Source organism: Drosophila navojoa, chromosome X (genome assembly GCF_054131105.1).
Source record: "Drosophila navojoa isolate 15081-1374.11 chromosome X, UAZ_NAV_1.0, whole genome shotgun sequence".
In the NCBI taxonomy this organism is placed as follows: domain Eukaryota; kingdom Metazoa; phylum Arthropoda; class Insecta; order Diptera; family Drosophilidae; genus Drosophila; species Drosophila navojoa.
Window position 1 is genome coordinate 17,930,475 of NC_142895.1, and position 13,849 is coordinate 17,944,323.

At 40.7% G+C, this 13,849-nt stretch overlaps 2 protein-coding genes across 8 annotated transcripts in view; one reads left to right on the forward strand and one right to left on the reverse strand.

Moving 5' to 3' along the window:
* Positions 1–8,548, forward strand: part of fog (folded gastrulation) — a 41,782-nt gene extending 33,234 nt beyond the window's left edge. For all 6 annotated transcript variants that reach the window (XM_089264163.1, XM_089264164.1, XM_089264165.1 and 3 more), the window contains one exon: positions 4,659–8,548. In XM_089264163.1, coding sequence (XP_089120289.1) covers positions 4,724–7,429 — 2,706 coding nt within the window. In that variant the 5' untranslated portion in view covers positions 4,659–4,723 and the 3' untranslated portion in view covers positions 7,430–8,548. The remainder of the gene's footprint in view (positions 1–4,658) is intronic.
* The window catches only part of LOC115564802 (uncharacterized), a 120,083-nt gene that overhangs the window by 71,946 nt on the left and 34,288 nt on the right, over positions 1–13,849 (reverse strand). The window contains exon 1 of one of the 2 annotated variants that reach the window (XM_089264161.1): positions 401–427. The exons of the other annotated variant lie outside the window; for it this stretch is intronic. The gene's annotated coding sequence lies outside the window, so the exon portion shown is untranslated. Of the gene's footprint in view, positions 1–400; positions 428–13,849 lie in introns of those variants that run through there. 2 annotated transcript variants of the gene reach the window in all.

Here is a 13,849-nt window from a genome sequence, read left to right on the forward strand (position 1 = left end):
TTACTCTACTGAATTTGCATTGCAAATCGATTGCAACTCGACTGCCGTTCGATTGCAACTCGCTTGCAACTTCATTGTAACTCCATTGCAACTCGATTTCCACTCGATTACTCATACTTTTTAAGAACTACACTTAGTTTGCCTCTTCAGAACGGTCACCCCCTTTGAGCACCACACACTCTCTGACTAAATCATATGACTCTGTGCTAGTTGAGGCATCAGTTTAACTTAATTTGCTTAAAGTGAGTTGAGTCGTAAATAATTTCGTCTTTGTTTTTCTTAATTTGGGTAAGTCATACTCTAGTTCGCTTAAGGCTTGTCACAAAGATGATGATGAGCTGTTCTTTTCATCACAGATAATTGATATTTTCTTGCATGAGTGAGGATCGTTAAGGCTTACCTTTGTCACCAAATGATTGCTGCAAAGAGAGAAAGAGAGGGGGGATAAGTTTATATAAGGAATTTTTATATACAAATGTGTATTATATAGAGAATTGCGTATATTTTGTTTCAAATGTTGAGCTGTAAGCTGCACTCACACATATATGAGAGAAAGAGAGAGTGAGAGAGAGAGAGAGAGAGAGAGAGACACAGATGGGCAACTCTGATGATGCTGATAGGCAGGGACATGCACATGCATGAATAGCTGAGCATATGGGGAGTGAGACAGCGATTGCATGTGGCGTTCCGCGGACACCATCAAAAATTGGCAAATGAATAGCGGGACACATGCACGTACACACACATGCACACGCACACACACACACATACATACATATGTATATGTATATGCTGCCATCCGTTGCCATGTTGTTGTTTTGAAGGATGCCGAATGGGATTGAATCATTGAATTGAATTGAATACGTGCGAGCACGAAACAGAAAGCACAGTTACGTGTCCTGTACGTGTTGCTGTTGTTGTTGTTGCTGTTGCTGTTGCTATTGTTGTTTGTGTTTGTGTTGCTGTTGGTTTGCAGCTGTAATGTATTAGCAGGATGTCAATGTATTGTGGCCTCGAATTATGCATGTCTGTGTGTGTGTGTGTGTAGATAGCAATATCAACAACAACAACAACAACAGCAAAATCATAGATAGGACCCCAAATCCTGTTGCCATCCCAAATGGAATTGCACGCGTAAAAGGCATCAAATGTTGTCCGAAAAACCAAAGGACATCAAATAGAAGAGAGCAGAAAAAAAATGAACAGAAATGAAGCAAAACTAAAAAAAGGAAGAAGAAGAAGCAGCCCGAAAAACAAACTGAAACCGAAACCGAAACTGAAACTGAAGAAGGCGGAAAAAAACACGAAATGTTTTGAAGTGTTTTGCGAGGTCCGTCCGTGGCTGTGGGTCCTTTTGGCTGTGGCCCCAAATTGACATCCGTTGCTGATTTTTAATTAAAAATTTGCGACGTGTGAAGTTGATTTCAATTTGGCGGGCCTAACAGACAGCTGTCTGGCATGATGTAGTATAGACAGCCAGTCGACAGGCTGCAGACATGTGACACATGAGAGGGAAAGAGAAACAGTGTGTGTGAGAGAGAGAGAGAGAGAGAGACAGAAACTATAGAGACTATCTAAGTCATGCGCGTGTCTGACCGCTGGCAAGTGCGAATGTGGCATTAGCTAACAGATGTGAGAGCAATATGTTATCACAGTTAACATAGATGAGATAGAAAAACAGCTTCACTGCTTACTCAAACTCATATCTCACAGTTAGAATGTTATCTTAGTTAGTATATTCTCATAGTTGCACATAATTAATATGTTACACTGAACATGTTATCATAGTTAACATAAGTGAGATAGAAAGGCATATTCGCTGCTTGCTAAAATAATTTCTTATAGCTGTAATGTTATCTTAGCTAACATGTCATCATAGTTAACATAAGTCAGGTAGAAGTTACATATTCTCATATGTTCCTATAATTAACATATAATAGTTAACATTTCATAGTTAACATAAGTGCTAAATTGATTTCTGAAAGCTAAGATATACATTTAATTATAGCTAACTTGTTCTCATAGTTTCTAATTTCTTAAAGTGGAAATATCCTTGGCATATCCTGCCATAAGCCTGGCTAGAGAACTACTGCAGAGTCGTCTTGCAGCTGCGGAAGCCGCTTTGTGTTTACACTGCCCTAGCATGAGAAGGGCTCTCTCTACCTGTAGGTGTCAGCAGATATCGCTCATCGCAATCTATGTGGAACTGCAAGTATTCATATGCATGCATATGTATATGCTAATGCATGTTAACCTCGTCGTAATTATGCCACCAAAATCCCCATTTGCATTCACTTTTAAGCTGTGGGTACTTCAAATGCTCAACTAATTGAGCTATGAGGCATACGAAGTGCTGCGGGTGTCAAAGTCATTGTCTTACATAATGCCGTAATGACATTAACCTTATCAAGTGCTTATTTAATATATACACATGTGTGTGCTCTTGTGTGTGTGTGTGTGTGTGTGTCGAGAGGTTCTTGACGTTCACACGCATTGCCCAAAAAGCAGAGACGAAGCTGAGGACATAGGCTAAGGTGGCCAATGGCCAGTGTTCAGTTTTATGACCGATACGCCGAGTCCGGCCCACTAAAAAGCTATTAACAAGTAATAATGACAACAGCAACAGCAACAACAACAACAACAGCAACAACAGCAACAGCAACAGTAGGCGGCCATAAACTTGAGTGCAACAGTTAGAGCAGTGGGAAAAAGTCGCGGTTGCAATGTGCCACACTTGAACTCATAAATTCGAAGAACCCGCAGATAACCTACATATATGTCTATGGTCTCTCCAGACGTCGCACTCTGTCCCTGTGTCGCTCAGCCAGCGTGCGTGTGTGTATCTTTATAAATAAACATTGTGCGTGCTTGTCCCACTACATATCTGTTTGCATTTGTATGTGTGTGTGTGTGTGTGCGTGTCTGTGTGTGCTTAAGCAAAGTGCAACATCAACAATGACTGCTGTGGCAGCAACAAGTTGATGCAGTTGCTGTTGCTGCTGTCGCCACTGCTGCTGCTGCTGCTGCTGCTGTTATTATTATTATTGTTGCCGTTGATAATGACAACACAGATGACTGATGAGAGATATACATTTGTCTGTGTAGGTGTGTGCGTGTGTGTGTGTGCCTGTGCGTGTGCCTGCCACCGTCGATATACCCATTAAAACATTAAAGCGATGCCCAAGTTCACAATCTTTGTGTATGACGACTGCCGCCGACGCGAGCGTCAAGCGCACAGTGGCACAAAGGCTATAAAAAATGCAATAAAAAATAACTATACAGCTAAAAATATCCATAAATAAATAAATATTAAATTAAATGAAAAAGTGAAGAATAATATAAATATTTTTAAATAAAATAATAATAAAATTAAATTAAAAATAAATCAAATAATACTATAAATATATTGAATGCATATGATAAATAAATTATATTATGCTGCTTGGCGGAACTGCAATCAATATATTTATAATATATTTTTTAAAATATTATCTCTTAAATTTGACAATTTTAAAATAAATATATATACAATGATAATTATTCAATAAAAATTTAAATAAATATATACAATGATAATTATTCAAGGAAATCATTGCAGCTATGGAATATAATATAGAGGCATGCAAATTATTGAGTAAAATAATGAAACGAATATAGTGAATATATAAAAATATAATAAAAATAATGAACATTAATATATGAGTATAATGAGTATACTAAATACTTTATGGAATTTTTTCGCTATATAATTATTTGCACCTTCCACACAAAAATATATATAAAATACAAATATATATGAATACGAATATATATAAAATACTTAGAATCGTCACTTCGCCTTAATAATTAATATTATGGGGCTTCACACAAAGCTATTTTAACATATGAAATGACTAAATGAAATAATATATAAATATATGTTTCCATATTAGATTGCTTCCGCAATTATTTCAATCAGCTTCGATAGAGAGAGAGATAGAGAGAGAGAGAGAGACAGAGAGAGGGAGACAGAGAGAGACAGAATGAGGGTGATAGAGAGAGGGCGCAAGAGAGAGTTTCGCTCTGCTCTATACTAAAATTAATCTCGAATTAGTCTTCAATTGTCATCACATTATAATTTATTTTTTAGCCAATTAATTTATCTTTATTTCTTATCAACATTTGAGTGCGTGCTAAATATGTTTATATGTACGATTAATTATACATATATACATTTATTAAAAATTTACAAAAATAATTTTTCTTTCAATTTATCGTTCTCGATTTTTGTTTTATTTTTTTGGGCTTTAAAGTGCTCAGAAAGTTTTATGAATTGTTGCCATTGTGGCACGCTCCGTGTGCGGCCCAGCCACACACACACACACACACACACCCGCACACACACAATTGAGAACCGGTATTGTTCCACATGCCACAAAAGATGCGGCGGGGCAAAAAGCACACAGAGCAGAACAGCTGCTGCTGCTGCTGCTGCTCTTGCTGCTGCTGCTGCTGCTGCTGCTGGTGGCACAGAAAGAGCATTAGCAGCTGTGTGTGTGGGGGGGCGGGGTGGGGTTTAGGGCTAGGGGAGCTTTACCTGTGGGCAATTGCCAGCACATTTGGCCACTCATACTAATCCATTCTCTTTCTGTGCGTTTCCGTTTCGCTTTCGATTGCAGAGATAAGCGGCACTAGGATCGTGGGATTGGTAACGCTGCAGCAGTGGAGCTGGAGGATCGCCGCCATGGCATCGTCGTCGAGAGGCAAGCGGCAGGCGAGCAATCGCTGGATGCTGTTGCTGGTGCACGGCCTGCTGGCGCTGGCCGTGCTGCACATGCACAGCCTGAAGGCGGGCGGGGTTGAGGCGCTGCCGATTACCTCGCGGCCCATCGAGGGCAATGCCCAGAAGGATGCGTGGGAGGCGTGGCTGCGCCTGCCCTACGAACAGAAATCGCTCGAGAAGCAGAAGAAGGTGATGCCCAAGTCCATATTCGCGCTGCCCTTCCGCCACTGTCCGCCGGGCCACAAGCTGTACAACGAGCGCTGCATCTCGCAGACCAACATCGATCCCACCGATCTCGTTGCGCAGGAGCTGCAGGAACAGCTGGGCTACGGCGGTGGCGGCGGTGCTGGCGGTGGGCCCACGGCCTTCACCGACTACGACTACAGCGACAACGAGAGCGACGAGCTCATCTACGAGATGCCACTGGGGCCGCTCATTCTGTCCGATCCGCTGCCCACGCTGCCCACAAGTGGTGCCAGTGGTGCCGAGGACCAGGCGCTGCCCAGCGAGGATGCGCCGCTCAAATTCAATATATTCGAAAAGAAGTTTCCCACGGCATCGGAGTCTGATGTTGTCAATACAACGACAGCAACATCATCATCGATTGCAACGGCAACGGCAACAGCAACGACCACGCCAACACCCACAATAGCAACGATGCGCGAGGACGCCCTCAAGGCGCAGCAGCGGCCGAGTAATCGCATAGCCGAGAGCGACCAAGACCTGCAGGCGGATGCGAGCAGCGCTCTGCCCAGCACAACAAGCCTCAGCATATCCAGCAGCAGCAGCAGCAGCAGCAGCAGCAGCAACATTGGCTCCTTCGGCGACATTGGCCATATCGATGCCATTGTTGTGCCAGCGGGCGCGTCAGTGAATGAAGAGCCAACGGTGCAGCTTGTGACGAGTTCGATGCGCACTGAGCCCAAGGCGAAGCCGGATGCAAAGCCCAATGCGGGGGCGCAATCGGAGTCAGAGCCAGAGCCCGAGCCCGAGTCGGACTCAGAGTCAGAGTCAGAGAGCGCTGCCGAGACGGTGGCTGAGGCTGAGGCCGAGGCCGAGGCCGAGGCAGAGATCGAAACGGACCTGGAGCAGCTGCTCAAGGTCGACGCCTTTCTGCCGGCCTACGGCAGCAGCGTCGATTTGATGCCGCAGTTCAGTCATCGTCGCGTCTCGCCGCTCAGCGCCGATCTGGATGCTGACGACTCAGCGACGGATATTGTTCCAACCACAGCAGAGCGCGATGCCGATGCAACAACAACAACAACAACAGCAACAGCAGCTACAACAACAACAGCAACAGCAACCGCAACAGCAACAGCAACTACATCAGCAACCACATCGTTGGCTACGCCCACAACACCAACACGAGCAGAAGAACAAGAGCTAGATGTGCCTGTGTTGAAAAAATCGAAAGTGCAACCGGTTCAGTTAAGCTCAACCACAACAACTGCAGCAACAGCAACAGCAACAGCAACAACAACTGCAGCTACAGCAATATCATTGACATCAACAACAACACCAACAGCAGCAACAACAGCAGCAGAATCATCATCATCGGCAGCAGTGACAACAACAACAACAACAACAACAACAGCTGCAACAGTTGCTGCTGCTACTGAAACCAAAGTTGCTGCCATACATCAAGATGCCAATGGCAATGCTCGAGATGATGACCGGTTTTATTATCAGCATTTGAACAGAAATGTTGCTGCCATTGGCAGCAGCAGCAGCGACAGCGACACCAGCAGCAGCAGCAGCAGCAGCAACAGCAACAATGCTGACAACGACTTGGATGTGTTGAACGATATGGCATCCAGTGACAATTTAATGACAAACACAATCGGCGGCCAGGGTGACAGTGAGCGGGCGGCAAGTGAAATTAATTTTGAACAAGAATTGCGCATTATAAACGAACTGGTTAAGGACAAGCGGCGATTATCGCAGCTGCGACAGCAGCAACACGAGCAGCAGCCGTCAACGACAACGACGACGACGACGACGACGACAACGACAACAGCAGCAACGATCATTGAGAGTGGCTCGGATGCGTCTAGCACTCCAGCGGCGGCAGAGGCAACAAATTTTTGGTCTAGCCTCATGCCAATGCTGAGCCAGACGTCGACAGAAGCAACAGCAGCAACAATAACAGCAGCAACAACAGCAGCAACAGCAGCAACCGAACAGACAGCAGAGACAATTGCAACAACAATAATGTCAGGTAATGCTGCTGCTGTTGCTGCTGATAGCTCAACAACAGCAGCAACAACAACAGCAGCAACAGCAACAGCAACAGCAACAGTTGCTGACACCACAAGAAGCACACAACAGCAATTAAGTATTAATACAAATCGTAGCAATAGAAATAGTAAAATAATTAGAGTAGATAGCTTAGGCGCGAGTCCACAGCCAACAGCAGCAACAGCAGCAACTACAACAACTACAACAGCAGCAGCAGCAGCAGCAGTAGCAACAACAACAGCAGCAACAACACCAAACGATGAGAATTACACGCCTTTCTGGTGGCTGCCTAGCATCGGGTGGCGCGTCGATCGTCAGGTGGACGAGAAGGGCGAGGATCGTTCGTTGTTGTTGCGCATCTTCAGGACGTTTCGTGGCAGCGACAGCAGCACAGCAGCAACAGCAGCAACACTAACGTCGCGCCGCTAGTGCGGCCCAGCTATTTGGTAGCCAACTGGCGCCATTCCAGTGCCTGCGCGCTGCTCTTAGCAGCTCTCGCCCGTGCGGAGAGTCGCTGGAGTCCGCTGGTCGGTCGGAAGTGCTGCCGTGTCGTCGAACGGTGCCGCTGGCAGCAACGCTTCAATTGTGTGTTGAACTCTCTGCTTGGCCAGTTGCAACCAGCGTCTAACCTAACCCTACTCCCCCACACTCACACTTACACTTACACTTACACTACACCACACAGCACTACTTAGCTTTCAGTCTATAAATATTATTTAATAATTTTATGCACGCATACATATATACCTGGATCGATATATGTATGTCTTAATACTTGTATCTGTTTATCTATTTGTACATATTTATGTAATGTCAAGTAAATTCGTTTATATATATATATATATATTCATATATTTTTTTTTCGTTTTCAACAATTCTTAGAGTTTTTTTTTTTTGTTATTTAACTTGCTGCTTTTTTTTTTTTTTAAGTTGTTGATTTAATTTTAACACGATATATATATATATGTGTGTATATATATGTATATCTATATGTATATGCATATATCGATTTTTACAATAGTTTTATTATTGTGCTTCTGTGGGGCAGGACACGTGCATTGCCGCCTGTTGCTGTTGCATTACCTTAGCAATATTTAATTGTGATTATTTAAAGTTAAAGCTAGTTTTTTAGCCAACAAACACACACACACACACACACACAAGTTCGGAATATAATTGCAATTATTATTGATATTATATTCAGATATATATATTCATATATAGTTGTAATAAAAGTCCTTCCGGCATATTAAACAGCTACCTAAATACCCCCAGCCCCCACCCCCACCACCCTTTATCAGTACCTATGTAATATTATTAATATATAATTATTATCGTAACCCCCCTCTATATACCATTATTATTATTATTATTATTATTATTATTATATTTTATGTGAAGCCTCGTTGTAGTTGTCTCTGTGTATATACCCCACGTGGAAAGCCATTTAAATGCGCTGCTTAATTTTAAACGTTGTGAATTGCTGCGCTGCATTTGAATTTAAATTAAGCTCAAACAAAAACAAAACAAACAAAAAAACAGGAAAAACATGAGGGAAAGAAAAAATGCGTTGCTTTTTAAATGCTGCTAAATGAAACATTTTCAAAGATATACGAGTATATTTATACATTAGAATTACAATATTTTTTTTTGCTAGCACTTAAGCATATTATATTATTTATGTTATCTAAAACAAAAAACAAAAAAAAAAAAAAAAAAACAAAAAAAAACGAAATACAAATAACAAAATATTAATGTAAAGTAAATGTAATGCATGTACATAGATCTAATTTTTTTTCTGTTGGTGTCTAAAACAAACAAAAAGAAACACATAAATATATCAAAAATATCAAAACAAAAAAAAACAAACCAAAAAAAAAACTAAAATTGTTTAGTGTTTTTTTTTTTAATTTAAAGAACAATTTCAGGAGCTGGGAATGAATGGAAACAGATGGAAAAGGGTAAGTCGATTAGGGAGAGGGAGAGAAAGAGAAGGAGGGAGAGAGCTGTTATGGAATTATATGTGAATAGATGTAATGCCAGCATAATACTCGCTCGTAAATCTCTGCTCTTCCTGGAGCATCGTTGCAGCAGCTCTCGAAACATTGCACATTAAATATCCACGAAGCTAATATACCCCTTAGCACTTGAACGAGTATTGGAGCCACTAGCCTAGCAGGAGTTTTTAGCAGTCAGACTTGGCCAGTTCACCAACTGTGAATGGCCGGAATTAAGTCAGACACTTGACTTCCAACTGCTGGACCCAGACATCAGCCCTGGGCTCGAGGCGGAGCAGCAGCAGCAGAGGCGAGTTGCTGCAACGCAATGTGCAAACACTGTGTATGCGAATGCGGATGCGGATGCGGATGCTAACGACAGCTGCTGGCGACGAAGAGCATTAGAATTACCAGGCGATAGAAACAAAATCAGGGCCTGGAAGCTGGCGCCCATAGCGCTGCACACAGGCGGAGGCAAACAAATGTACGCAAATACACACACACACACGCACACGCACACATGTGCACAGACACGCCCCTAATATGCTAAAATATCTGTCACACTCGCATGCAGCCGGCGTAGGTGTCGATGTTGTTGTTGCTGTTGCTGTTGCTGCTGTTGCTGGTGTGTTTGACTCGTGTAGCAAATGCCATTAGGAAAATTTAACTTTTTTCCCAAAAAAAAAAACGAGGCAAAAGTGGAAAAAAAATCTTTGGCAAACATATGCAGACGGCATGTTAACATGGCGAATAAAATACAAGGGAGGGTGAGCGGGTGCGGGTGCGGGTGCTGGAGAAATTGGCAGAGCTGTGAAAATGCGTGTTTACCTAACGATTGCATTAGGCGCTGATTGCAGCAGCAGCAGTGGCAGCAGCAGCAGCAGCAGCAGTGGCAGCAGCAGCAGCAGTGGCAGCAGCAGCAGCAGTGGCAGCAGCAGCAGCAGCAGTGACAGCAGCAGCAGCAGCAGCAGCAGCAGCGGCGGCTCAGTTTGTTTGTGCGCGCAACTGTGCGAATTTGGCCCAGCTTTTCAGCTGCCATTCGTCAGTCGGCTGCAGCAGCGCCACCTGGCGGCGTGTAGCGCTGCCGCAGTGCCGCTGCCTGAACGCTGCATACCTTAAGGCGCTCGCTATTTGATAGCACACACACACACACACACACAGCTCGATTGCGGAAAAAAAATATGAAAAATAAACTCTGCCACAATTTGCGCAAAAGCAAAATGGAATCGTTTGCATTTTGCATATCGAACGACGCTGTATTTGTCATACAAATCGAACCGAAATAAGAGAGGAGCAAAAGTTTCATACATGTATAAATAAAATATTTCAATTACATAAGAAAATTTTGTATTTGTGTTTGTGCTGGACTGCTGGCTGCAGGGCTGGCGGTAGGCGGGGAGGGGAGGGGAGGGGAGGGGGCTGGTTCTGCCATGTTTATAAGCCAAATGGCAATAGTTGCCAGAAGGAAATTGTTGTTTATTTAACTATTAAGCTAAAATGCACACTGAAAGCTGGACGATAAAACGACGCACTTAAACGCATGTGTGTGTGTGTGTGCATAAAATATAAATGAAACACCGCCTAATGCTGTGCAATACAAAGTCTCAATGTGCTGTGCAGTATTTTAGTTTTCAATGGCTGAGCTTTTATGCAAAGTAAACACACACGCACATAATTCAACTGAGTGTGTGTGTGTGTGTTTGTATTTGTATTTGCCAGCTGAAGCATTAGCTATTGTCTGCCTGTCAAATCTGCCCATTGCGAGGGGGCGTGGGGCGTGGGGCGTGTGGCTTGTTGGCAGCCTTGTTGCTGTTTTTGGGGTTACGTTGCACAGCTGAAGGGAAGCTTCGCAATCTGCTCAATGAATCTCAATAAGTTTGTCAGAGTATGCGTGTGTGTGTGTGTGTGTGTGTGTGAGTGATGCTTAAGCTTGTTTGCATTTGTGTGCGTGTGCTAAATCAAGCGGTAATTGGGTCTTCTCTCTCCCTGCCTCTCGCTCTCTCTCTCTATCTCTCTCTCTGTTGTTTATATAATTGAAACTAACACAAATAAAGTGCAAAAGCTTTCTGATTATGGGGTTTTGCGCCAGCCACAAAATGAGCGTGGCTAAAAGCCCAGTCAAACGCTGTCCCGTTACAATTGCCGCCGCCACAGAATCACCAGCCAGCCACTCACATTGCTACAGAGCATTGTGTTGCTGCTGTTGCTGATGTTGCTTGAGCAGCGACAACATATACTCCAAATCACTTTGCTTACTATCGAACAGTACAGTGGTACAAAAGTGTTGAGAATGAATCGAATATGACTTTTAATTTAGTTAAATATATATCTATATTATTTTCGGGAAATTTATTAATTACTGACAGGATAACAAATTCTTAAAAATAATAATAATGCAACCCGATTGTGAAATAAATTGTTATGTTATAATTTACTGTAATTGTAATTTATACAAATTAATTTAGCTAAAAATATATCTACATCTATTAAATAATTTATTATTCACATAACAAATTCATAAAAAAGTAGTAATAAATAATAATAAACGTAAAATAAATTTTAAATGAATTAAATTAAAATTAATTGTAATTATATATTTATATAGAAACATATAAATATTTATAAATTAAACAAAGTTTATTGCAATATAACTATACATTGTGGCAAAAGTCGTACAGATTTTAGCACTTTGAAGAATAAATTGCATTTTAAAATATTATTTTGTGTTTACAATATTATGAAAATAATTGTTATATTTAACGTAGTACTTAAACATTACTTTAATTTAATTATTTTTGTATATATATTTTTATTTTATTAAATATTTCATTTACTTATTATTATTATTTATATATTTTCATTTTATTAAATATTGTGTTTATTTATATTTTTTCATTTTATTAAATATTTTATTCATTTATATTTTTATAATTTATATTTATTTTTTTCCTCTATTTGCTTTTTAATTTTTTAGATGTTTTTTTCTTTATAATTTTGGGTCTTATATCAACAAAAAAATTAAATAAAATAGTTCAAAAAATATAATATAGTTTATGTTTGATTTGTATTTATTTTAGTTTCTCGCATTTTCTTCTAGTTGCAATATTTGTAGCCTCTTGATTACAATTGAAAATAAATTCTGGGGAATTATATACTTATATATATGTATATATATTGTTTATATCTCATTTTAAACTCTATAGACTGAATGCATTTAAATGTATTCATTTAAATTTGCATCGCTTCGAGCCCACTGTGCGGCACATAAAATTCAAGGTGCCTCCGCACAAATGTGTGTGAGTGCTTGATTAGTGCTTGAGTATGCGTGCGTGCGTGCCCATGTGTGTGTGTGTGTGTCTGTGTGTGTTTGCTGTTGTTTAAGCTGCTGTTAACTTAAGTATAACAATGATAAGGATAACGTTAGACGATTGCGATTTTGTTGGCATTTAAGCTGCAAAACGAGCTCAGCAAACTGCCAACGCACACACACACACACACACACACATACACACATATGCGTGTTTGCACCTTATTTATTTGGCACTTTCATTGCTGGCACACAAACACACTAACACACACACACACACACAGACATAAAGTTGGCCACTTACTCAAACAATTGTGTTAAGTAATTGGAATGGTTGGGATTTGCTGTTTGAACAAAAGTTTCGTGCCGTTGTTGATTCTGTTGCCGGTGTTGCACTTGATATAATGCCACAAGCCGTGTGTGTGTGTGTGTGTATGTGTGTGTGGATTCGCCAGATATAATTGTGCACACATACATACGTATATATCTGCGGCTATAAGCAGCTATCTTATGAGCCTATCTGAAGCAGATTTAGCCAGCGCTCGGTTCATTAGTTTGCCAAATGCCCAATGCTCAGTTGTTGTTGTTGCCGTTGGTGCTCAATGAAAAGGCTTAAATGCTCATTTGACGCAATTCATTCGCCTGTATTTATGCACCCACACACACACACACACAGAGATAGACAGACGCGTCGTGGAACTCAATTAATGGCAATAAATGCAAATTACATTTAAATGTGGCGCATAATTCTGCATTTGGCTGCCTTTTCCTGTAGCTGTGCGGTTGGCATTTTAGTTATTTACGAGCCATCACTTCCTAAACACCACCACCAGCCTCCACCCTGCCACGCCCCATCCCTGCCTGTTTGCCGGCTAAAATGTGCATTTCGCCTGGCTAAATGCTGCGTGATTCTAGCTGCAGCTGTTCGTCAATTGCAAAACCGATTTATAATGCAATCAGTTGATATCTGCTTGCGGCTAAGCCGCTCTCATCGTAACTGCAGCAATTGTAGCTTAGGCTATGAATAATGCCTATGAAATAGCTCCATTTGCTGGGACTATAAAAAAATGACAAAATTTTCAATGCATAAAAAAGAAAAAGAAAAAAAAAATATAAATATGTGTATGTATATATATATAAAGACAGCAATAATAATAATGCTAATGAATTTATGAATAATGACAATAATAATAATGTAAAGAAGGTGCCAATAAACACAATGATATATAAATCATAATTATCATGTAGGATTTTAAATTGTTATAATATGGCAATGATAATGAATAATTATAATGCTACTGATATCAAAAAATAAACAGATAATAAAAAAGTTGAAGTAAAAATAAATTTATAAAAGTATAATAAGACGAATGTAAAAGCAATGATAATGAACAGTAATGGAAATATAAAATAAATATAATTTAATAATAGTAAAAATCTAAACAATCGTAATTCAACTCAACAATGTAATGCCAATGATAATGATAAATAATATGGTAATAAGAGAGATTTTGAAGCCAACGATAAAAATATGTTTTTTTTTTT